Below are 25,860 nucleotides of genomic sequence, written 5' to 3'. Positions count from 1 at the left end.
TATTTAATTTTGTAAAATATTTTTATTTGAAAACACTGCATTTGTAGCTAGTTTGTATGTTTGAGTTGAGAAATACACATTTCAGCATTATTAGTAATCTATTTGTGCAATTTCCTTGATAACCAAGCAAGTTGACTCATGTTACCATTTGTTTATTATATCGCAATATTAGCCTCAATAATCGCAATATGACATTTTCCCCAAATCGTGCAGCCCTAATATATAAATATATATATATATATATATATATATGTTAGCAGAGTTTAACAAGATTGCCAATAAATAACAAACATTGCACCATATGAGCTTCAATAATTTGATCAGATGAGAGACGAAATTACGCTAGTCTGTGAATCATTAAATGTTTTCGGTAATTGATTATAAAGAATCGGCGATCTGCTGGCTTTGTCTATAAGCGTTTAGGCAGGAGGGATTGAGAGCAACATATTCAATGTACACCCGTGTTGCTTTTCAGGAATAAACAAGAAATATTTCTCATTCTCTTTAAACAAAGCCTTAAATGAAATTATGACAGAAGATTCAGGGAACGTCACTGCTGCTTAAGTGCCCTAGCTTGTTTGTTTCACTTGATATCTACGATTTCAAGGAGTATAATCGGACAAAAATAAATGAGAAAAAGGTAGGCCAAAGCAGAGGCCCAGAGTGGTTATTTTAAATATATTTTAAACCGTAAACTCAGAGTTTAACCCTTTATAACAATGAACTCATACATTGGATCAACTATGGTCACCCGCAAACTGGATCCTGCTAACTGCTAAATGTGAAAGTTGTTAGCTTGATTTCCCAAGTAGAATATCACACATTATAAACTAGCGTGGTTTTAAGTGTCTTCATTCTATGACCACAAAGTTATTATAATATGTGACACGCCGTTTACATCCTTTTTAATAACCTCTCTCTGTCCTCATAGCAGAAAAAAACAAAACTTGCTGAAGTCAAAACATGTAGTCTTCAAACAGGCCTGTCAGATGGAGAATGCTGTTGTCACGAAATCTGAAGTTATTCACCACGTGTTTTTATCACACTCTTCACTTGATGCATAATATATCCATATATTCATAAATAAAGATTTATAAACAAGTACCAGTTGCCCTATGCAGTATTTTTACCTTTATTATAGAGGAACAATTACATTAAAGTTTACCAAACGATCTCTTCTGACTGTTTACTGCTTTAATTTAATAGCATCTTCTCATTTTGTCTGCCCTTTTTTTTTTTTTTTTTTTACATAAATACTGGACAGAAAAAAAAAAAATATTGGTAAATATTACTTAAATTCCCAATGAGAGTTTTAATTGTTATACAGTATTTTCTCGTAAAATACAGTATAGTCTAGATGAGGAATTCAAATTATTTCCTTGTGTAAGAAATACAAATATTAGTCACTCATTGAATAATGTTGAATTATTATCCATGTGATGACTTGCTTTTTCTGTCAGGTGATGAAGAAAAAAAGCTAATGATTGTCTGGGATCAAGTTTGTTGTCTGGTATCAAGTTTTCACACTGCTATTCAATATCCTGTTATCAGGCAAGGTTACACTATAATTTTGATTCTCTAAGCTTTGACATTTTCTCTGACACCTTGTAATCTCCTTTGTCAACTGAGATAATTATTCAAAGGCTGGAAGATTTGAAACTTGCTGAAATAAGTATATAAATGAATATTTATTGTGATTTGGTGTTTATGAAGAAGTTGGCTTTAGCTTAAGATAATGGGTTGATGTCTTTCCCTCTTCCCACAGAAAGATGGCTTGGCACTAGCAGTGGTGGTTCAGTGTGTGTGAGCCGGTCTGGATGGCTCTGGGTCTGGTGTGAGTGAGACAGAGTGAGGAAGAGTGTGTGGAGATGAAGGTGGGACAGAAGAACTCTGTGTGTATCCTGTCTAGTCGAGAGCAGGGAGCACAAGGCCTCGGCTCACACAGGATCCTACAGCAGCTTGTGGAGGAAAAAACACAGCGCATGAAATGGCAGAGTCAGGTAACTGACACGCATCTCTGATGTTCCATCTGTGGAGTAGGTTCATCTTAAATTCAGGGCAACACTTGTTCATTACAACATGTTGGAGGCAATTTCTGGGGCTGCTCACTGATCTCAAATTAGCTGAGCTCAGCTTTATCTAAACATTTAGTTTGTTTTGTCATTGTGTCTGCTTTTCTATAGATCACATCAAAAGGCACACATAGGGTGTAGTTTAAAAAAGTCCTGTTCAGCCTATTCCACTGAAAATATGCATACTTTCAGCCACAATTACCACAATCCAAGTACATTTGAAAAAGGCTGAAAGACTTAAAGCTTCACTAATTTCCAGACAAATTTGACAAACTGGAGCAATCAATAGGCTGTAATGTGCGATAATGAACCACTTATATTCAACAGTTGGTGCAGTTGGGTGGCAGTATAATCAGATAATACTCTGTAGTCAGAAATCTCCATCCATCCATCTTCAACCGCTTATCCGAAGTCGGGTCGCGGGGGCAGCTGCTCCAGCAGGGGGCCCCAAACTTCCCTATCCCAAGCCACGTTAACCAACTCTGACTGGGGGACCCCGAGGCGTTCCCAGGCCAGTGTGGAGATGTAATCTCTCCACCTAGTCCTGGATCTTCCCCGAGGCCTCTTCCCAGCTGGACATGCCTGAAACACCTCCCTAGGGAGGCGGCCAGGGGGCATCCTTACCAGATGCTCAAACCACCTCAACTGACTCCTTTCAACGCAAAGGAGCAGCGGCTCTACTCCGAGCTCCTCACGGATGACTGAGCTCCTCACCCTATCTCTAAGGGAGAAGCCCGCCACCCTTCTGAGGAAGCCCATCAACGGTGCGATAGAGCGAGTGCAATACCGCCCCCGCTGCCCCGATTCTCCGGCCAACCTCCCGCTCCATTGTCCCCTCACTCGTGAACAAGACCCAGAGGTACTTGAACTCCTTCACTTGGGGCAAAACCTCTTATTTATGTTAATTGCTTTATCCCTATTTTTAAATTGTGTTCCATAGTTCACCTAAAAAAAATATTTTACTCACCCTCATGCATCCCAGATGTGTATAATTTTTTTTTAAATTTAGCAAACAATGATTTTTAGAAAAATATCTCAGCTCTGTAGGTCCTTACAATTCAAGTGAATGCTGTCCAGATCTTTGAAGCTCAAAAATGCACACAAAGGTAGCATAAAAGTGATCCGAAGGACAGTTATTAAACCTGTATCTTCAGAAGCGATATGATAGGTGTGGGTGAGAAACAGATCAATATTTAAGTAATGTTTTACTATAAATCTCCACTTTCACATTCTCTCTTTTTTTTGTGAGTTATATATTGATTTGATTTTCACCCACTCCTATTATTTTACTTCTGAAGACATGTATTAAAAAACTTGAGTTGCATGGATTAATTTTATGCTGCCTTTATGTGCTTTTTGGAGCTCCAATGGTTTGGTCATTATTCACTTGCATTGTATGACCAACAGAGCTGAGATATTCCTCTAAAAATCTACGCTTGTGTTCTGCAGAAGAAAGTCATACAGATTTGGGAGGGTGTGAGGGAGTAAATGATGAGAGAATTTTCATTTTTGGGTGAACTATCCCATTAAGATATTTAGGATTTAGGAAAAACACTTTATTAGATTGAATATATTAGCAGAAAAACATCATGTAAGTCATGTAAAAATACACATTTTCTTATTTCTTAATTATTTTCAAAAACTAAACTGAAATCAAACAGCTGAAAAGAGACAGTCTGCTCAGCACTAGTAAAATTATATGGATGCAAAATGATATATTAAAAGTGAAATCAGTCTGCCTTTACTTCAAACTGCTTCTCTCTTTATCTGTCACAGAAAGTGGAGTTACCAGGCAGCCCCCGCTCAACCTTTCTACTGGCCTTCAGTCCAGACAGGTGGGAGTACTCTGACTAGGCCTATTAATTCATAGCCTTTAGAACTGATCTGATAAATGTGCATGCTCCTAATATCAAAACCTGTCAGGACCTATCAGTGCCATGTTAATTTTTGTTTATTTGTCTCTTCATAGTTCTTTAATGGCTTCCACCCATGTGAACCACAGCATATATATTACAGAGGTTAAGACAGGAAGATGTGTTCGCTCTCTGGTGGGTCACCGCCGTACGCCCTGGTGCCTGACCTTTCACCCTAGCATTCCTGGTCTCATTGCCTCTGGCTGCCTTGATGGAGAGGTCAGAATCTGGGACCTGCATGTAAGTGTTAACCCTACTCTGAATGATTGTTTCATCACATTGTACTCCTTGTTTTGCCATGCACCTTAGACATATGTAGTTATGAATATGTATTCATTGTATTTGTTAAATGTTTTCTGTTGTTTTGTCACTCCTGTGTTTCATTTGTGTGGTTTTGTAATATTTTATTCATTTTGCTCAAAATTAATTATGTTATATTATTATGTTGTTTTGTTTCAGGGTGGCAGTGAGAGCTGGTTTACAGAGTGTAACTCAGCGATCGCATCTCTTGCTTTCCATCCTGTGGGTCAGCTGCTGCTCATTGCCACCAACAATGAGCTGCACCTCTGGGACTGGAGTCAGAGAGAGCCCTTCACTGTGGTGAAGACTGCTAGCGAGACGGAGAGAGTCAGGTTGAAATCTTACTGTGACTCAGTGGCATTCACTGTATTAAGACATCTTTCCAACTGTGCATGTGACTTGTCGATGCAGCTTCTCTGTGTTATTATTGCTGCTTTTTTGCAGGTTGGTGCGATTTGATCCATTGGGTCACTATCTTCTGACTGCCATTGTAAACCCTTCAAATCAACAGGTGAGCCTAGACAGTGCTGTGTTTTAAAGAGTTTAGAAAATGATGCTCACATTGTCCTATTCTTTATGAAAGTGTCTTGTATTTGTGTTTGTGCATAGCAGAATGATGATGATCCTGAAATTCCAATGGATAGTGTGGAGATGCCTCATTATCATCAGCGTTCCTTCCTGCAGTCTCAACCTGTAAGGCGCACTCCCATCTTGCACAATTTCTTGCATATCCTCACTTCACGTAACTCTGCACCTCAGGCCGGAGGCACTCTCCCTGCTAGATCTGACGAGGCCTCCGATTCGTCAGGCCTCTCTGCTGGACGTTACACTGGTTTGAGGGATCGTTCCCGGCTCTCATACTATGGCTGTGTTCGGCCACTTGGAATGGTGTGTTTCTGCAGCCATTGCTCAGCAACTAGGGCTCCATTGCTGCCTGATGATGACCCTTCAAACTCCACCTCCCTTGAGGGACAACCACATGCTTCTACTTTTTCTTCTGCACGCACAGAGCCACGGTTACCACGGTTGCCAACTGAGTCTCATCCAGCTAATCGGCCTTCAGCATTCAGCTGCATGTATGGAGGCGGGAACAATTTACAGAACATATCTTCCAGCTATGGGAGGAGGGGTGTGGCCGGAATGGCACCCAACCCAAATTCACGGCAGCAGCCACTATGCAGGGAAGGTGGCAAGCGTCTCCCTGGGGCAGAATGGACAGGAAGTGTGCTTAATGGACGTGGCGGTAGCATGACTCCTCCCAGAACCAGTGCTTCCTCGGTTGGTCTACACTCTGTCCTGCGACCGCACATGACTTCCAATCAATCACCTGTTTACGCCTCTGCTAGTAATAGATGGGGCTTTCCTTCACCAGGAACAGGGGCTCACAACAGTAGCAGCTCATCAGGGGCTAGCTCCAGCAGACACTGCCTGCCTGGAGAAGAGGGGCAGGGTAGTCCTGCTTCCATACGTAATGTTCTGCAATGTAATCTTAACCGCTATTTTATGGAGTATGAGCGCATGCAGAACCTTGTACAACCTCTAGAAGGCATTAATGGGGAGCGCAGCAGTCAGGACCAGCAGACTCAGGAAATGCTGAATAACAACATGGATCCAGAGCAACCAGGCCCATCTCATTACCAGCTAACTTACAGTGGTGAAAACCCCTCCCGCAGTCATCTGAACCGCTGTAGAGTCTGCCACAACCTCTTCACCTACAATCAGGGTACTCAGCGTTGGGAGAGAACTGGTCAGCCCACATCTGGTGAGGGAACCACAACTTGGCAACCTACTAGACCTACCTTCCACAGCTCGGCCTCAACCTCTCAGTCTGATCTTCTCCTCCCTGAGCCCAGAACAGGTGTCCCTGAACCTGACATACCCTTTTCCCGCAGCACTGTTACTGATCAGCATGAGGATCAGGCGGCTGGGTTGGTCTTTAACCAGGAAACTGGCCAGTTGGAGCGTGTTTACAGGCAGTCTGCCACCTCTAGCTCAATGAATTTATCACAAGATGCCTTAAACCAGGAAATGCCTGAAGACACACCAGATGATGATTACCTACGCAGGTGAGACAGTGGTCTTGTCTCCTAGTGTTTAAAGTAAAGGTTTACGCGATAATGAAAATTCGGTCATCATTTACTCACCCTTATGTCATTCCAAACCGGCATGACTTTCTTTATTATGCTGAACATAAAAGAAGATTTTAGTTTTAACGAAAATACGAGTCTGTCTTGTCAATACAATGACAGTTGATAGTGACTCTCTTTAAAGCTTAAAAAAGGACCCAAAAGTATTATAAAAGTAGTACATTCAACTTGTGCATCATATTCCAATTTTTGTGAAGGCATACGATACGGTGAATGTACATATTTGAAATGTAAAATTTTATTTCATTTGTATTTATTTGTTTTAAAATCTTGACAACTTTTCACGTTCAAAGCACAGGGACTGCACACAATGTGTTGCTGTGGACTATGGAGGTCAAAACAATGAATCCAATCACTATACAGCAGAGCCCAACTGATATGGGATTTTTTTGCCTGATCCCAATACCGATTTTAGAGGGGGAAATTCACAGATTATCGATAAGGTGGCCGATATATTTAATTTTTGAGCTGGAATTAAAACTTTTTCTATGTGGATTGTTCACCGATTTTGCACCGATATGACTATGCAAAGGTACTCAGAAGGCTGCTTTCTTAAATATTTTTTATTAAAGAATATTTGACATTATTATTATACATTGTAAACAAATTCTAGAAATGAACACTGAGAAAATAAAGAATAAATACAAATAAAATAAAAAGTTAAATAAATATTAGTACTGTTTAGTATCAGTCAAATGCTGACTATTTTAATACTGCCAGTCAAATAGTGTCAGGTTGTAAAACAAGAAGCGTTTAAAACCTGCCGAGAAAAAACAGCGGCAGCAGTGTTACACCGTATTCTGCTATTCAAGTTCAGGTGGAAAACTAGACTTCTAAATATTACATTTTATAAATGCAACGACTGGAATTGTTCAGTTGAAGGCGATACCAAACTGTGAATCCTGTACAAAACAGTTTGCTGAATACGTTTACACATTAGCTTCCACTCAGCTGAGAAGCAATAAAAATAGCTACATGGTTTGCTAGTTAGCTATAAGCTCGCTGAGAGTAAAAGATGGATCAACATTGTGTCTCACCAACTAAGTAACAACGTAGCATGAAATCAACACTCTACAGATACAATACACCACTGCACTGTTGTCTGCTGAGCTGCAAAAAGATGCTCTGATGCTGCATTACTTACTGAACTGACTATAGCTGGCTAACATAACAAACGTATGTGAGAAACATGAGTGACATGGTTGTCAGGGACAGGGTTAATGTTATATTAGTTATGTTGTTAAGGGAAAATTATGGCGTCATTGTTTATTAACTTTCCAGTATGTATTTCACAAAGTAGTTAGCAACTTACCAAGAAGACACTGCTTAACACTGCACCCCTTAACTCTGCACCGCTTAACTCCGCCCTAGCTCAGAGTCAGCTCTGTAATCAATGGAGTCGGTGCGCGCTCTGCTGGACAAACTACGGTATGATACCAATTCTAAATCATTGTTTTCAGCATTATATGTTCTGAAAAAACATTTATTATCTGTAAACTTATACGCCGATACCAATATATCGGTAAAAAGCTAAAATCGGCTGATAATATCGGCTGACTGATATATCCGTTGGGCTCTACTATACAGACAAAAGTTAATATGAAGGTTCTTCTTCAAGAATGAATATAAGTGACAATGTGTTTGCAGGTTGATGACCGAAATTACTCTATATGTAGTCTTGGCTTTATTCAAGCACTCAAACCACAAAATAACATACTTTTTACTGAACAATTGCAAAATACACAATGGATCTTCAAGCATAGGCTAACATCAATAATGTAAGGCCCTTAATATTGATTTGGGTCAAATTTAATGCCATTTAATGAAAAAATCCTTAAAAAAGTGCATGTAGAAGAATTTTGAGAAGCTTCTGAAAGAAGCTGGGCACCATCGCTGGAGGCTGAACGGCAGCAGCGTGTGCATGCATTTATAAAAAACAATGGTTTTGAATTTTAGGAAGCTGTATGTCATCTGCCTGATGTGTCTGGTGTGGGTGAGAGAGGGTGGGACACTGTTTTTGGTTCCAAAAAACCTTCACTAACATAAGAAAAAAAAAATATATATATATTATTTATGAAATGTTATGTATGATATAGGTCCTTTAAAAAGTTCGCTTTACCTGATGCCTTGTTTTTGACTCCAAGCCTGATAGAAATTAATGTGTAACAGCCCTTAAAGATCATGGGGCATTTTCATTAGCATATCTGTGTGTAAATGTTGTCCATTTCATGCTCCGACAAGCTGAATCTTGAGATGATGGCCATAAAGCCGAGATAATCACCATTACGTTTTTTATTTGAAGTATTATCCCATTTCAGCTCCTGAGCAGTGCAGTTCCCAACATAAATGGAACATAGAAGCTCATTCTGACATTCTCACTTCTAAATTGAATTACCAGAGCACTTTCATAATGAAGAGAGCATATATTAAGCACTTGCTGCATTCCAAATTATGAGAAAGGCATAATTTCCTGACTCACCTGTGTAACCCTGAGCTGCGGGGGGTCTATGATGTTGAGATGTGAAGAGAATTCTTAAGTGATGATTGGCACACTGATGTGGGAAGGGTCAGATAGTTTGTGACTGATGCCACAACTAAGATACCGTGGAAGCTGTTAAGGCAATTTGTGATTTAACAAGATTTCACATTCTAATTGTTTATAAGTGTAAAAAAACAAAAAACTGATTTCCAAGTAGTGCTTGAGTGCGAGAATGTTTTCTAGCCTTGTATATCTTGTTGACCCTAGTTGCTTTTTGTATGAAAAATGGTTCAGTAGAACCTTTCTCCATTCTGTAATCAGACCAAAGGTGCTGTCAGCATTTTTTAATGGATTGGCAGGCAGACAATGTCCCTAGTACCTGACATATAACACTGAATTAGGTGGCCTGAAATATCACACCTGTCTTTAACAAACATGTGACTCCAGGCCTGGGTCAGCTTCTTTGTTTGGCCAATCAGAAGTCTTTGAGGTGCTTTTTGCCTGCCATTCATTTTGTGCATTCACAGGGTAGCCTGAAAGCAGGAGGATGAGAGCCTGGTACTTGAACCAGATCATTCCAATCATATCCAGCTTCATAAGCACTTGTAGACAAACAAGTGCTTATGAAGCTGAATATGATTGAATTATCTGGTTCGTAGTGGAATGCTATTTTAACTGGCCTCATTGCTTTTGACAAATTTTGACATCTTTAAGATGTGGAAAAATCTGAAAATTAGTTGAATTTGATAGTTGAATAGTTGAGTCACTGTTTTGCCAGGAGGGATTGTGTCTATCATGAAAGTCAGCTTGATCTGACCCTGTGCTGTCTGTGTGCTCTCATAGCCCTCATAGGAGTGCTTGTCATCTAGAGTTGGACCTGAATGGAACATGTTTAATGAGATGCATATCTGCATATTACCACTCTGTATAATCCCCAAAGCACAGATGAATAAACATTAAGTTAAATGAGTTGCCAAACAAAATGTCTTTTTACATCTTGCTGCCAGAGATTTTAAGGATTTGCACAGAGATGAGGTAATAAACATGGTTGCATTGTACTGAATTGCCTGGTCTTTCACATGAGAATGCAGATTTGTTAGTTCTCTGAGATGTGTACTGTAGCCTCAGCGTGCAGGACAGTCTGGTTACAGAGATGGATGAAAGATTTTTAAGCCACCTACACACTGCACATTTTTTGTGTAACAGCAGCTTTGAAATACAGGTGAAACTCGAAAAATTTGAATATCGTGCAAAAGTTCATTAATTTCAGTAATTCAACTTAAAAGGTGAAACTTATTATATAGACTCATTACAAGTAAAGTAAGATATTTCAAGCCTTTATTTGATATAATTTTTATGATTATGGCTTACAGCTTATGAAAACCCCAAATTCAGAATCTCAGAAAATTAGAATATTACATGAAATCAATAAAAAAAAAGGATTTTAAATACAGAAATGTCGGCCCTCTGAAAAGTATAATCATGCATATGTACTCAGTACTTGGTTTGGGCCCCTTTTGCATTAATTACTGCCTCAATGCGGCGTGGCATGGATGCTATCAGCCTGTGGCACTGCTGAGGTGTTATGGAAGACCAAGATGCTTCAATAGCGGCCTTCAGCTCTTCTGCATTGTTTGGTCTCATGTCTCTCATCTTTCTCTAGGCAATGCCCCATAGATTCTCTATGGGGTTCAGGTCAGGCGAGTTTGCTGGCCAATCAAGCACAGTAATACCATGGTCGTTGAACCAGGTTTTGGTACTTTTGGCAGTGTGGGCAGGTGCCAAGTCCTGCTGGAAAATGAAGTCAGCATCTCCATAAAGCTTGTCTGCTGAAGGAAGCATGAAGTGCTCTAAAATGTCCCGGTAGACGGCTGCGTTGACTCTGGACTTAATAAAGCACAGTGGACCAACACCAGCCGATGACATGGCTCCACAAACCAACACAGACTATGGAAACTTCACACTGGACTTCAAGCATCTTGGATTGTGTGCCTCTCCATTCTTCCTCCAGACTCTGGGACCTTGGTTTCCAAATGAGATGCAAAATTTGCTCTCATCAGAAAAGAGGACTTTGGACCACTGAGCAACAGACCAGTTCTTTTTCTTTAGCCCAGGTAAGGCAGCTTCTGGCGTTGTTTGTTGTTCAGGAGCGGCTTGACAAGAGGAATACGACATTTGAAGCCTCAGTCCACTCCTTGTGAAGCTCCCCCACACATTTGAATGGCCTTTTCCTGAAAATCCTCTCCAGGCTACGGTCATCCCTGCTGCTTGTGCACCTTTTTCTTCCACACTTTTCCCTTCCACTTAACTTTCTATTAATGTGCTTTGATACAACACTTTGAGAACATCCAACTTCTTTTGCAATTACCTTTTGAGGCTTTCCCTCCTTGTGGAGAGTGTCAATGATGGTTTTCTGCACAACTGTCAGGTCAGCAGTCTTCCCCATGATTGTGAATTCAACTGAACCAGACTGAGAGACCATTTAAAGGCTCAGGAACCCTTTGCAGGTGTTTTGGATTAATTAGCTGATTAGAGTGTGACACTTTGAGCCTACAATACTGAACCTTTTCACAATATTCTAATTTTCTGAGATTCTGAATTTGGGGTTTTCATAAGCTGTAAGCCATTATCATAAAAATTATATCAAATAAAGGCTTGAAATATCTTACTTTGCTTGTAATGAGTCTATATAATATATTAGTTTCACCTTTTAAGTTGAATTACTGAAATTAATGAACTTTTGCACGATATTCTAATTTTCCGAGTTTCACCTGTATGTGGGTGAATGATCATTCTGTGTGTGAACGGAATACAGGATTGTAGGGCTTGGAAAAAATATTGATTTACAGATTAATCGTGATCTTCGTTTAAATGATTCTGATATTCATTCTTAAAATCCCAAGATTGATCTTTTACTTTAAAGTTTACTTCAATTTTGTTTGTGTTGATTATTATATTTGTTAAATATATTGCAGTTGAATGGCATAGTTTGGACCCTGTTGTTAATTAAAACATTTAGATTTTGTGATATAACCCATCAAATTAGAAAGTTCCTTGTATAATTTACAGAATTATATGAGAGAGAATTTCTTTCATATGCATGCAAATTGGACATTATATCTGAAATATATCTAAGTGGATCAGAATCTAATCAAATCAAGAGCTTGTACATCGTAATCAAATATAATCTGCTAATCTGTATCGATATAGAATTCACCCACAAAGTTTTTGTTGGCATAGTGATATCCATAGCAATGAAACTGTGAACATGCATAGCTGTAAACAAACATGAATTTGTAACAGTTTAACACCAATTGTTTGTAGTTTTTCTTATTTAAAAAAATATTATCAACAGTAGACTTTGTTACATGTAATGTGGACTTGATATTTAGCTTGCTCTAGAGACCATAATGTTAAAGATGCCCCAGGGGCTTTTGGGAGAAACACTTGAGAGATATCAAAAGTTGCGAATAAGTCAATAGAAACACCTCTGTTTTTGTGATTTTTCATGTGCTGAACCTCAGACAACCTGTTGGTGTTCAATGAGTAACATCTTCACTAATGTCACTGCATTAACAACTAGTTTAGTTCAGTTCTATACACACTATGAACATTTAATGTAAATGCAGCTCACTTCCTGGTATTTCGTAAGTGTATGAGTTTGTAGAATGTGGTTGACATACCAGAAATAGCCAACTTTTTAATGTACAGAACAGTCAGAGTAGGGGCAACCACGTTTAGCTGCAGTGTGTACATGGCCTATGTTGGGTTCTTTGGTCAAGTTAACCAACCTGCTTTTGTAAATCTAAACTCATCACATTAGTTCCTTAGAAGGGAACTTGTAAAACCTTTGCAGATAGCGCCCCCCCAAGTGTTTCTGCAATACCTTCAACAGTCCATCAGGGGGCAGTAGCTTATCACACTGAGCATGAGGATATGTCGAGGCAACTTTGCACAGATATCTCCAATCTCGAATGGCCAATGGGACTTTATCTTGATTATGTGCTTGCACATTAACACACAATCCATCCTCTTTCATGTTTCTGAACCGCCTGTGCCATGTGCATGGCTGTGCTGTAATTAGGTTGTGTTAAGGCCATTGCTCTGCAATGCAAGTGTCTCATTTAAAGGGTTAGTTCACCCAAAAATGAAAATGATCCCATAATTTACTCACCCTCAAGCCATCCTTGTTGTATATGACTTTCTTCTTTCAACCAAACATAATCAGTTATATAAAAAAAAAAATATCTGGGCTCTTCCTAGCTTTATAATGGGAATGAATGGTACTTTAGATTTTGAATCCCAAAAAAGTGCATCCATCCATCAAAATGAATCCATATGGCTCCAGGGGGTTAATAAAGGCATTCTGAAGCAAAGAGATGCATTTTTGTAAGAAAATATCCATATTTATAATTTGCTGAACTATAATCACTAGCATCCGGTAACGGCCGTCTGTACGTTCATGAGAGAGTCGAGTTCCGGCATATGACGTAGGCATCGTCAGTGACGAACGCAAAAGCACAGAGGATAGAGGAAGCTAGTGAATGCATGGATGGCCATTACTGGAAGCCAGTGATTATAGTTTATCAAGTTATAAATATGGATATTTTTCTTACAAAAACGCTTCGCTTCAGAAGGCCTTTATTAACCCCCTGGAGCTGTATGGATTACTAAGGTACCAATCATTCCCATTATAAAGCTTGGAAGAGCCCGGATATTTTTTTAATAGAACTCCGATTGTGTTTGGCTGAAATAAGAAAGTAATATACACCTAGGATTGTTTGAGGATGAGTAAACTATGGGATAATTTCCATTTTTGGGTGAACTAACCCTTTAACTTGAGCAGAAGTGCAACTAGAATTTGTCATTTTATGATCTCCAGTATCTCGCTTCAGTTCAGCATTACAGTGACTCCCGGCTTTGAGTGTGGTTTGAAAGTTTTGCTGCAACAAAAAGTCTTGTATCTGAATAACCAAGAACAACTTTGAAACTGCCTTTTTACTACTGTCTAGAGAGTTCCATCAGTACTGTTCCCTATCGAGAGGTCTCTCCTATTGCGTAAGTAGCTTACGCTATGGGAAAACTCCGTTTCTCGAGAAATATTGAAGTCTTTATGTAAAACGCATTGCAGCTGCACAGCAGACAGTGATGAGTGAGGCAGCTCGGTCATTGGCTGTGCTGCGGCAACTGCTCGAACCAGTGACGGGGCGACTTAGAACGTCGCGACCAATGGGGCGCGTCCGCGTTCGCGACGCTCAGAGCCTGCTGAAATTAGCATTTGAGGGCTATATAATGAACGTCCCGTCATGCCAGTTCTTTTAGATTTAATCTCCTTCAGCGAAGACCTTCTCTTCGCTGGATCCTCCGGATTTTTGGAGTCTTTCGCCGCCGTGGACAAGCTTACAGCGGAACTGCTGAGAGGACGCCGGCATCTTCAGCCGCCTTCGAAGCCTTCTGCTACGCCATCCGGCGCGCATCGCATATCCTTTACTGAACAAGCGTTCGCCTCCGCGACGCTTTTTAAGAGTAAAAGAGTTATTTTCCAGGCGTTGTTTCAAATGCCTTCAGCATGCGCCTCGTGCAGAGGCCCTCTTTCCGACGGAGATCGGCACATCATCTGCACTCGCTGCCTGGGTCTGGACCACGCAGAAGCTGCACTCATTCAGGGCGGATGCCCTGAATGCGACTCCTTGGGCCTCGCCGAGTGCGCACTTCGCTTTGCCGTTTTCACCGCCAGCGAGCCGGCTGCCCGTGCTGCCACCTCTGTTCGAGCAGCGCAAGAAAATGCGGCGCTCACAGAGGCTGCCAGAGCACCCGACTCCGGTGATGTCACGCCGGCTCAGTCCCCACGGGCATCACCGCTACCAGATGTCTCCCGCCGCCCGGTCCATTTCAGCGAGCGGACCTGCACCCCTCCAACAAAGCGGTGGGTCTCGTCTCGTTCGGCACATCAGGGGACGGCGGCGGAAAGGATGACAGCCTCTCTCTTGACGCTGCATCCGACGACTGGCCGGGCTCGTTCGACCCAGCGCCATCGGCATCAGCGGACACGGCAGCGGGCACCAGCATGGACTCGGAGATCGTTCGTATCCTGTCTAAGGCCGTGGAAGACCTCGGGCTCGACTGGTCTTCTCCTGAAGAACCCGCCCGCAGCCGGCTGGATGAGTGGTTCCTGCAGGGGCGCTGGCAGGCCCCCCGACAGAGACCCTCTCCTTTCTTCCCTGAGGTGCACGACGAGCTCACAAAGTCGTGGAAAGCCCCGCACTCGGCTCGCCTAAAGTCTTCTTTCTCTTCTTCGCTCTCCTCAGTGGACGGCGCGAGAGAAAGAGGCTACGAGGCAACTCCGCCCCTAGAGGAGACTGTGGCCAACCATCTATGCCCACCCTCCACCGCTGGATGGAAGGCCAGAGCTTCTCACCCATCGTAGCCGTGCAGAACCACATCAGCTCTCACCGGTCACGCATACGCCGCCGCCGGTCAAGCTGCGTCAGCGCTGCATTCGATGGCGGTTCTACAAGTGTTTCAGGCCAAACTTCTCCGCTCTATGGACGAGTCTGGACCTGAACCCGACGCTTTTAAGGACCTGCGCAGTGCTACGGACGTAACTCTGCGAGCCACAAAGGCCACCGCCCAATCCATTGGCCGGGCCATGGCTAATTTGATCGTCCTTGAGCGCCATCTGTGGCTAACGCTAACGGAGATGAAGGATGCGGATAAGGCACCCTTCCTTGACGCACCTGTCACTCCGAGCGGCCTGTTCGGACCTACGGTGAGAGATTTCACGGAGCGCTTCACTGAGGCGCAGAAGGATTCGCAAGCTATGCATCACTTCCTGCCTAAGCGCTCCAGCTCATCTCAAAAACCGCCCCAGCAGCAGCAGCGAGCCAGGGCAGAGCCGCCCGTCTCCCAGCCGAAGAGCAGACCTGAAAAGGACGCTCGACGCCGCTCGCGTTCCGCTGGCCGAAGAAAGCCGCAGGAGCAACGAGGCCCTCGACCCAGAATCACCCTGAACACAGAGCCTCGTAAGTCTTCCTAGCAGCAGGAAGAAAGAGAGAGTGCAGCGTCTCGCAAATGCCGGACCGCTCCCTCGCAAACATTTAAAACATTACCCAGTCCCATTACAGGCGGCTGGAAATGTCTATACAGCAGTCAATGGGCCAGTCATAAAACTCGCTCACCTGCAATCAAACGCTGTTTTCACGGCGACACACAGAAATCACCAAAAGAGTCATTTTCTGCCTGTGTCACTAAGGGTTCACATGTCCACACTAAAGTGTGCATTCCCACATATCAATACTGTCCAAACAGTGCCAAACACCTCCCCAGCTCAGGCTGGATGTCTCAAAAATGTAGATCGTGTGCCTATTGTCATATATGCACCACTACACACAAGCACTGTTCCCACAGTTATAAACACTTCCCCAGTAAAAACGGGAAGTGCTATAAGTGTAGCGCGTGTGCCTGCCGTATTGCACGCACCCCTACACACAGCTACCCACACAGTTTCAAACAGCTATGCCGCAAACATCACAGATGCAATGCGCGAGCTAAGAAACTCCCCGCTAAATGCGGAAAGCTTTATGAATGTGGCGGCGTGCCCATAATGATGAATGCACCCCACTTCAAAACACTGTTCATACAGTTTCAAGCACCTCTCCGACTCATGCTGTGAGCATTTCGGAAATAGCGCATGTGCCTGTACTCTCACACGCACCTCTGCACTCGGCACTCAATACGGCTGCTCAGCGCACCTGCGCCTCTGAGAGCCGTAGATTCTGTGTTAGCACAAAGCGATTTGCCGGCGGGGCCCATACGTCACTGCGACACGCCCCCAGCCGGCATTCAGCCCATATCTGTGCGAGCAGAAGCCTGGGAAAAAATCCCCGACATGCCGAAATGGGTTTTGAACATAATAAAACACGGATACTCACTTCAATTCGCTCGCAGACCACCCTGCTTTTCAGCGATGGTCGAGACGAAAGTGAGGAAAGATGTGTCATGTTCTACGCACCGAGGTGCTCAAACTGATAGAGAAGGGCGCTATAGAAACTGTTCCTCCCTCATTGAGCGAGGCGAGTTTTTACAGCCGCTATTTTCTCGTCCCGAAAAAGGACGGTGGCCTTCACCCCATCTTGGATCTCAGACATCTGAACAAAGCGTTAATGATTCGCTCGTTCAGAATGTTAACAACCAAACATATCCTCGCGCAAGTTCGCCCCGGGGATTGGTTTCTATCAGTGGATTTGAAAGACGCTTACTTTCACATCCCGATAGCGCCTCACCACAGGCCCTTTCTGAGATTCGCTTTCGAGGGACAGTCATACCAGTACACAGTACTACCATTGGGCCTATCATTGGCCCCCCGTACATTCACGAAATGTATGGACACGGCACTTTCCCCCCTGAGACAGCGGGGAGTGCGGATACTGAATTACCTCGACGATTGGCTAATCATAGCACAATCAGAGGTTCAGTTAATGACACACAGATCTTGGACTATCAGCCATTTACAATGCCTGGGTCTGAGAATAAATTTTGCAAAGAGCGTGCTATCCCCCAGCCAGAATATTTCTTTTCTGGGAATAGTTCTAGACTCAGTGCAGATGACAGCGCGCCTCTCATCAGAGCGCGCGCTCTCTATTCGACGCCTTGCAACATCGTTCAGAACAGGCGGGCACGCCATTTCAAATTTCTCCCAGGAGAATGGTCTCTCCACCCTCTGACGGTGCAGTGGTTATGGCGAACCTTTGGCGAGGCAGAGGTCGACCTCTTCGCCTCCAAGGAAAACGCGCACTGCCCTCTCTTCTTCTCAAAAAGCACGGACGCGCTGCCCCTTGTATGCTTTTCCCCCGATCGCAATGCTGCCTCAGGTCATCAGTCGGATCAGGGAGGTGAAATGTGCAGTGCTCCTGGTAGCCCCATTCTGGAAAAACCAGACGTGGTTTCCAGAGCTGGTACAGATGATGCAATCTGCCCCATGGCCGATTCCGCTGAGGCAAGACCTCCTCGGACAGGCCAGCGGGATGATTCTTCATCCCCGCCCCGATCTGTGGGCCCTCCATGCATGGCCCCTCAACGGGTTCCCGAGAACCTCCCCAGTGGAGTTCTGAAAACCATTACTGAGTCACGAGCCCCTCTACGAGGCGCTTGTATGCCCAAAAGTGGAAAGTGTTCAGTGACTGGTGTGATACCAAGAGCTTGAACCCCAAAACGTCGCGAGATACCAAGTGTACTCGCCTTTTGCAGGAGCTGCTGGAGGCGGGCCGCACACCCTCCACGCTCAAAGTCTATGTGGCTGCCATAGCGGCGTCACACAATCCTGATAAAGGACATTCATTAGGAAAAAACGATCTGATCGTTCGTTTCCTAAGAAGCGCTAGGAGGATGAACCCTCCTCGCCCACCTTCGGTGCCGATCTGGGACCTGGCCACGGTCCTGGATGCACTCAAAGGTGCCCCGTTCGAACCTCTCCGAACCGTGCACCTCAAGCAGCTCTCACTCAAAACCATGCTGTTGCTGGCACTTGCTTCAGTTAAAAGAGTGGGCGACCTGCACGTTAGTAACCGAGTCGTTTAGTGAGATAACAGTTTCCTCATTAGAGAAGCATAAACAATAACTGCATTGGTAAAATAGTGAGAGCAACCACAATACTGTAAAATGGAAAAGAATAACAATTGTTGTTTACATTTAAAGAAGAATTATTATAGATTACAGAAAAAAATTGTGCTTCTCCGATTGATTGAAGCCAACGTGAGATACATAAACTCTCATCATATTGTCATCATATTTATAGAACAATTGTATAGTATGATACAGTTAGTACAGAATATTACAGCTTTAAAGTCATGTTTGCTTCATCTGTTTTTTAATGCAGATCTTGATCTTTAAGAGTCGAAGGGAGCAAACAAAACAAACTGCCTGAAAATGTATCAGAATTTTAGTGAGAATCGATCCGTTCTGTATTTACTGTGAGTCAAGGTGCAGAAAATGGCATTCTAATGAAGAGCTGAGCACACCCACACCACAAACATGCACATACGCGCACACATTCTGACTCGTGCTGAATAAAAATGCCCCTCTCTCTACATGACTGTCCATCCATCTTTGTATCCTGCTGGTCCAAAGCAGCATGTTTTTGTCCTCCGGATTATGTATCCTCTTTTAATGGCCTTTAGCAAACTCTCTGTTGTATCAAGAGTATTACAACTCAAACTTAACAAATGCCCCAATTTAACGGGTTATTAACTGATTCCTAGCCAATCCTGGCAAATAGCATATCATTACTTACGCACTATGTTCATTTAGCCGTTGCATAGCAGTCGGTAACGAGCATGCTAATGTCCTTGAAGAGTTTAATGAGATTTTTAATGATTGCGATGGTGTTTTGTGTGGATTGTTAATGTAGGAACAGAGTGGTTTCCTTTGTGAATATGATCCTAAATACTGTAAATATATATATATATATATATATATATATATATATATATATATATATACACTCACCTAAAAGATTATTAGGAACACCATACTAATACTGTGTTTGACCCCTTTCAGCCTTCAGAACTGCCTTAATTCTACGTGGCATTGATTCAAAAAGGTGCTGAAAGCATTCTTTAGAAATGTTGGCCCATATTGATAGGATAGCATCTTGCAGTTGATGGAGATTTGTGGGATGCACATCCAGGGCACGAAGCTCCTGTTCCACCACATCCCAAAGATGCTCTATTGGGTTGAGATCTGGTGACTGTGGGGGCCATTTTAGTACAGTGAACTCATTGTCATGTTCAAGAAACCAATTTGAAATGATTCGAGCTTTGTGACATGGTGCATTATCCTGCTGGAAGTAGCCATCAGAGGATGGGTACATGGTGGCCATAAAGGGATGGACATGGTCAGAAACAATGCTCAGGTAGGCCGTGGCATTTAAACGATGCCCAATTGGCACTAAGGGGCCTAAAGTGTGCCAAGAAAACATCCCCCACACCATTACACCAACACCACCAGCCTGCACAGTGGTAACAAGGCATGATGGATCCATGTTCTCATTCTGTTTACGCCAAATTCTGACTCTACCATCTGAATGTCTCAACAGAAATCGAGACTCATCAGACCAGGCAACATTTTTCCAGTCTTCAACTGTCCAATTTTGGTGAGCTCTTGCAAATTGTAGCCTCTTTTTCCTATTTGTAGTGGAGATGAGTGGTACCCGGTGGGGTCTTCTGCTGTTGTAGCCCATCCACCTCAAGGTTGTGCGTGTTGTGGCTTCACAAATGCTTTGCTGCATACCTCGGTTGTAGCGAGTGGTTATTTCAGTCAAAGTTGCTCTTCTATCAGCTTGTATCAGTCGGCCCATTCTCCTCTGACCTCTAGCACCAACAAGGCATTTTACGCCCACAGGACTGCCGCATACTGGATGTTTTTCCTTTTCACACCATTCTTTGTAAACCCTAGAAATGGTTGTGCGTGAAAATCCCAGTAACTGAGCAGATTGTGAAATACTCAGACCGGCCCGTCTGGCACCAACAACCATGCCATGCTCAAAATGGCTTAAATCACCTTTCTTTCCCATTCTGACATTCAGTTTGGAGTTCAGGAGATTGTCTTGACCAGGACCACACCCCTAAATACATTGAAGCAACTGCCATGTGATTGGTTGATTAGATAATTGCATTAATGAGAAATTGAACAGGTGTTCCTAATAATTCTTTAGGTGAGTGTATATATATATATATATATATATATATATATATATATATATATATATATATATATATACATATATACATACATTCATACATACATGCAGTACAAGAACCAAAAAAGTAAATCTGTCATGTATGTTTGAATGACTATTATTGTAGGAGGCTGCTAGAGACATCCCTGATGTCTCTTTCTCGTTATGACATCTCTGGATTGCGGGACCACCCTATCTATCCTGACCCTGCCAGGTGATTCATCTCTGTCTTTGATGAGGTGGGTGTGTATGATGGGCTGTTAAGTTTGTGTGATGCATGACTGCATCCTGTGGTCATGCTTTTTCTTGTAGCTGATTGGCTGGTAAGCTCCAGGTAATGAAGAAGTGCATGTGTCATGCTGCCGGACAGCAGTGAGACATTTCAGACCTGCCAGCAATCCAGTGTCCCCCTAATTCAAACACACATACACACACAGCCTGTCAGCACCTTCAAAGTCTGTGAGTGAGGCTCATAATAAAGTTCATGGCTAGTGAGTCATTGTTGAGCTTTGGGGAATCAGCTGTGGTTCTGGATCAAGACAGATTGTTAGCACTGATTCCCCATTGGCAGGTACAAGCAAACACACAGGCTGTCACATACCCCCAACCTGTGAATTACCAGATCAGACTCATTTCCTGCAGAGCAGAATGTACATGATGATAGAAGCCATCAAAGCAGAGGCATAGTCGGACTCCAACACATTCAAGCTTGGGAATAATTGCCGCTATTTCATACTGTTGTTTCGTGGACCCCTCTCTCTCTCTAACTCTGTTTTCTACCTCTAAAACGTAATGTTAAAACATATCTTCAGACACATGCTGATTAACAGTATTCTGATGCACAAGGTAATAGGTATGAGTACCGGTAAACAGGTCCTGTGTGCATTTGTGTTTGTGGTCTTTGAGACAGACTGATACTGTTTTCTGCTGTTTCAAAGATCAGAAAATCAGAACTACAGAGAGTAGGAGCTCTGAAAAGTTTTGCCAGATTCTTTCTATCCCTGCAAATGTGTGTATGAGAGAGATATTATTCTGGTGTTTGTTTGCTTAATAAATACAGTAATTCTCTTTGTGGCTGGGAAGGGTGTGCGACCATCCTGAACAGTGTGTTACCATGGGGTCTCTTTGGATTTTAGCTCTGCTTGTCTTATTATTGCAGTTCATCTGTTCCAAGCTGGTGGCAGACTCCCTTACTTAACTGGTCCAAGTCAGAAAGACACACCAGTTGCGCTTCCTGTCTTAACAGCTTTAATGGTTTCATTCAGCCATCTTTTCTGCCAAAAAGCTTTTTACATTTTTCTGCTGCTGAATATAATGATTATAATTGCAAATTTTAAGTTTATGCATTTTTTTACCACAATAAATTTGTTTTTATTATTATTTATTCAGAAAACAATGCAAGGTGGATATGCATTTGGCATTTTACATTATTATAAACAATTTTGAAGCATTTGGGGTAAATATAAGAAGAGGTTTGAAAGTCTGTTGTAAGAGCCACACTTCTAGCTGCCAGGTGGTGACGCTATGACTGTGACCCAAAGTAGACACATCCATGTGATTAGCCCCCAAGACTTAACACGTCTTAATTTCGATCTAAATCACACATTCTACACCGTTCAAAATAACTGAAATCTGTTCACAATTTAGCATCTTCTTGTATTTTAGAGTTAATAGTTTGCTACATTCAAAAAATCCAAAATGGCTGACTTCCTTTTGGGCAGAGCTTATAACTATAATTATGAAAGTTGTCCAGCTTGATGAGAACTAAATATGTACCAATTTTGGTTATTCTAGGTGAGAATGGTGGTGCTACAGAGACCGTCTTACATGCCCATTTTGAAGGGAGCAATACAGAGCCCCCCCCCACTACATGCCCATGCATGAACTTTTGCCAGCCCTAATGGCAAACGACTCTGATGTGTTTGCAAAATGTCATGAAATTTAAAGCATGCCTAGTGCCTCAAAAAGGGGGGTCCTGTGTAGCTCAGCGAGTATTGACGATGACTACCACCCCTGGAGGTAGGAGTTTGAATCCAGGGTGTGCTGAGTAACTCCAGCCAGGTCTCCTAAGCAACCAAATTGGCCTGGTTGATAGGGATGGTAGAGTCACATAGGGTAAACTCCTTGTGGTCCTGATCAGTGGTTCTCGCTCTTAATGGGGTGCTTGACTGTCTCAGGCAACTGAGACTTGCCTTCCACCACCCAGATTGAGGACCTAGTAAGTAGTGGGAATTGGGCATTCCAAATTGGGATAAAAAGCCAAGTGCCTCAAAAACAACCAAATAAAGAAGAAAGGAGTAATAACAATACATGTGTTTCCATGGCAACAGTATTTAAGATATCAAATATCCCTTTACAGATTTACATCATCAGTGTCTTGACATTATTCTAAAGAATTTTGAAGCAATTCATGTAAACAAAAGAGGGCTATTTCAAAGCCTGTTGAAAGTGCCATACTTCCTTCTGCCAGTTGGTGGCACTAAGAATGTAACCCGCAATAATGTGATCAGCCCCATTACCAAACATACATCTGAATTTTCATCAAAATCATACAAGCCCACAGAAGATATAAGGAACTTCCTGTTTCACATTTTTAGCCATAAATGTAATGCTTTGCTGTTCAAAATATCAAAGATCTGTTCAAAACTGTTCCTCTACAATGTCTTGGCACAAATTTGGTGCCAGCCACACTAGGAGAAGTATTTAAAAGTTCAGAGCTTGCTATTTTCAGAGAAGCATTTTGAGATGATATTCTTCTCACCACAATTGTACTGAGAGTTACCATAGACATTGTCAGTTCGATCCAGTTTGGCCATTCTCTGTGGTCTCACTGGACGTTTTTTGTTTTTGGCACAATTCTGAGTAAATTCTTAAGACTTTTGTGTGTGATAATCTCAGAAGATCAGCAGTTAAAGAAATACCAGCTTGTCTGGTGCCAACAATCATCGATTTTTCTGATTAGCACTCTTTATTGATTCAGACAAATGAAACAGAAAAGCAAACATATATACATCGATTCAACGTTTAACCGCCATTATTCGCTTCACTCCTCCCAATCCCCAACCCCACTCTGACCCTCAACAAATATTCCTGTGTTCCAACTTGAGAATACATAAATAAATAAAAAAAATATATATATAAATAAAAAAATTAACATCACGCACATTTAAAACTACACATCTCTCTCCACTTCCCCTCCATGAGAGCCTTCCAGAAATTCCAAATAGCTGCCCCATTTTTTATTAAATAAATACAAATTTCCCTGCCTTCTATATGAAATTTCTTCGAATGCCACCACCCTGCCACATCTCTATGGACCACCCCTGAAAAGAGGGCGCTCCAGACTTCCATCCCCCAAATGATGCCCTGCCTGCCGATCATAACACTGGTTAGGACCCAATTTTTATTAATTTATCCCCTATATTAATGACCACCAAATTGCCTAAAATATGGAATCTGGGGCAAAATTAAACATGAGCGTCCAATACATCACTCATAAAACTCTGAACCCTCAACTAATTTTTTTATCTTAACACTACCAAAAAACATGGGATGTGTCCCCAACTTCTAATTGGCATTGCCAGCAGGTGGGTGTGTCTTTAAGACCAAGCCTATACAATCAAGATTCCAATAGAATGATGTAAAATCTTACATTTCATGAAGCGCACCCTTGCATCTCTAGATTGTAGTCTCCCACACTCCCTACTCACAATATCAAGTTTAACATTTTCTCCCATAATCTCCTGAGAGAAGTTGAATCTCCGTACCCAGACTCTGAATTAGCAGGGAGTAATACACTGATGCCTCATGACCTTTTCCAAAAGCAGTAATCACCACTCCCAGAGTATCTGCCATATTAGGGGTTTGTTTGCTACTCCCAAAAATAGTACACATCAAGTGGCGCAGCTGTAAATACCTAAAGAATTTAGACCTAGGGATCCCAAAATGTTGAACCATATTTTCAAAGAATCTCAACACTCTACTCTCATATAGGCCACAGAGCATATTAACCTCCCTCACAATCCACTCTGTCCAGCAGAAAGGAGACTTAGTAATAAATAAATTTGGGTTCAGCCATATTCTCAAAGCAACATTTAAATAAGTGTCTTAATTAAACACTGGACACTTTTGTCCATACCACGTGCAAATGCGAGATGACGGGGTGTAACTTAACTTCTCCAGTTAGTTTGATAGAAAGGCTTTGCAATGGCAAAATAGGGGTAAGAATTTCCTCTGTTCAATACAAAACCAGGGAGGGGCTCTCTCAGGTGGAAGTGACAAATGAGCCAAATGTCTGAGAGCGAATGCATAATAATAAAACAAAATCTTTGGTAGGCCTATCCTACCTTTGTCAATTGGGCCTATGTAACTTATTTACATGTAATCTGGGAAGTTCACCATTCCAAATGAAGGACTTCACTATGCTATCAAATTGCTTGAAAAAAAGAGAGGGGAACATCTATAAGGACAGATTGTAGCAGGTAGTTGAATTTTGGAATACAATTCATTTTAAGACCATTAACCTTTCCAATAATAGATAAATGTAATGAAGCCCACCTGCCCACATCAATCAAAAACCTTTTTTATTAAAAGTCAAAATGAACTAAATCACACAAATTAGCTGGGAATAAAATACCCAAATACTTAATGCCATGTTTGGGCCACTGGAAGGCACCCGGCTGAAAAGCTGTTACTGGGCAGTACGCTGTCAGAGCCAAAGCTTCGGATTTATACTAATTTAAAAAAAAAAGAAAGAAAAGTAATTCATAATTTACATAGGCAAGGTATAGATCTAGTAGGGTCGGAGATAAATAATAAAATATAATCTACATAAAGCAAAAGCTGCACCACCCCTGGAAAATCATCCTCCTTTCTTACCACAGCTGCTAATTGTTCCAGGGCAAGACAGAACAATAATGGGGAAAGAGGGCAGCCCTGTTGAGTGCCCCTATCCAGCGTAAAATAATCTGAAATTAATTAATTTGTCTATAAAGTAACTTAATCCATCCAATAAAAGTAATCTCAAACCCGTATATTTCCAAAATCTTCTGCATCAAATGAGATGGCAGCGACCAGAGTCTGATCATTCGCCACTGACCACATGATATTGATGAAATGCCTAATGTTATCTGAAGAACTGTGACCCCGAATAAACCCCACCTGATCTATATGTATGAGATATCAAAACTTAATCGGTTAGCCACAATTTTTGACA

General features: G+C 42.1%; 1 protein-coding gene across 1 annotated transcript in view; it reads left to right on the top strand.

Annotated features, from left to right (window-relative positions):
- The first annotated feature begins 435 nt into the window (after window positions 1–435).
- Window positions 436–25,860, top strand: part of LOC127647377 (activating molecule in BECN1-regulated autophagy protein 1A-like) — a 95,874-nt gene continuing 70,449 nt past the window's right edge. The window contains exons 1-8 of the mRNA XM_052131581.1: window positions 436–640; window positions 1,461–1,551; window positions 1,766–2,000; window positions 3,849–3,907; window positions 4,042–4,225; window positions 4,445–4,617; window positions 4,730–4,796; window positions 4,895–6,351. Coding sequence (XP_051987541.1) covers window positions 1,869–2,000; window positions 3,849–3,907; window positions 4,042–4,225; window positions 4,445–4,617; window positions 4,730–4,796; window positions 4,895–6,351 — 2,072 coding nt within the window. The 5' untranslated portion in view covers window positions 436–640; window positions 1,461–1,551; window positions 1,766–1,868. The remainder of the gene's footprint in view (window positions 641–1,460; window positions 1,552–1,765; window positions 2,001–3,848; window positions 3,908–4,041; window positions 4,226–4,444; window positions 4,618–4,729; window positions 4,797–4,894; window positions 6,352–25,860) is intronic.

The sequence above is a fragment of the Xyrauchen texanus genome, chromosome 1, assembly GCF_025860055.1.
Source record: "Xyrauchen texanus isolate HMW12.3.18 chromosome 1, RBS_HiC_50CHRs, whole genome shotgun sequence".
In the NCBI taxonomy this organism is placed as follows: Eukaryota; Metazoa; Chordata; class Actinopteri; order Cypriniformes; family Catostomidae; genus Xyrauchen; species Xyrauchen texanus.
This window is presented reverse-complemented; position numbering and strand designations above follow the sequence as displayed.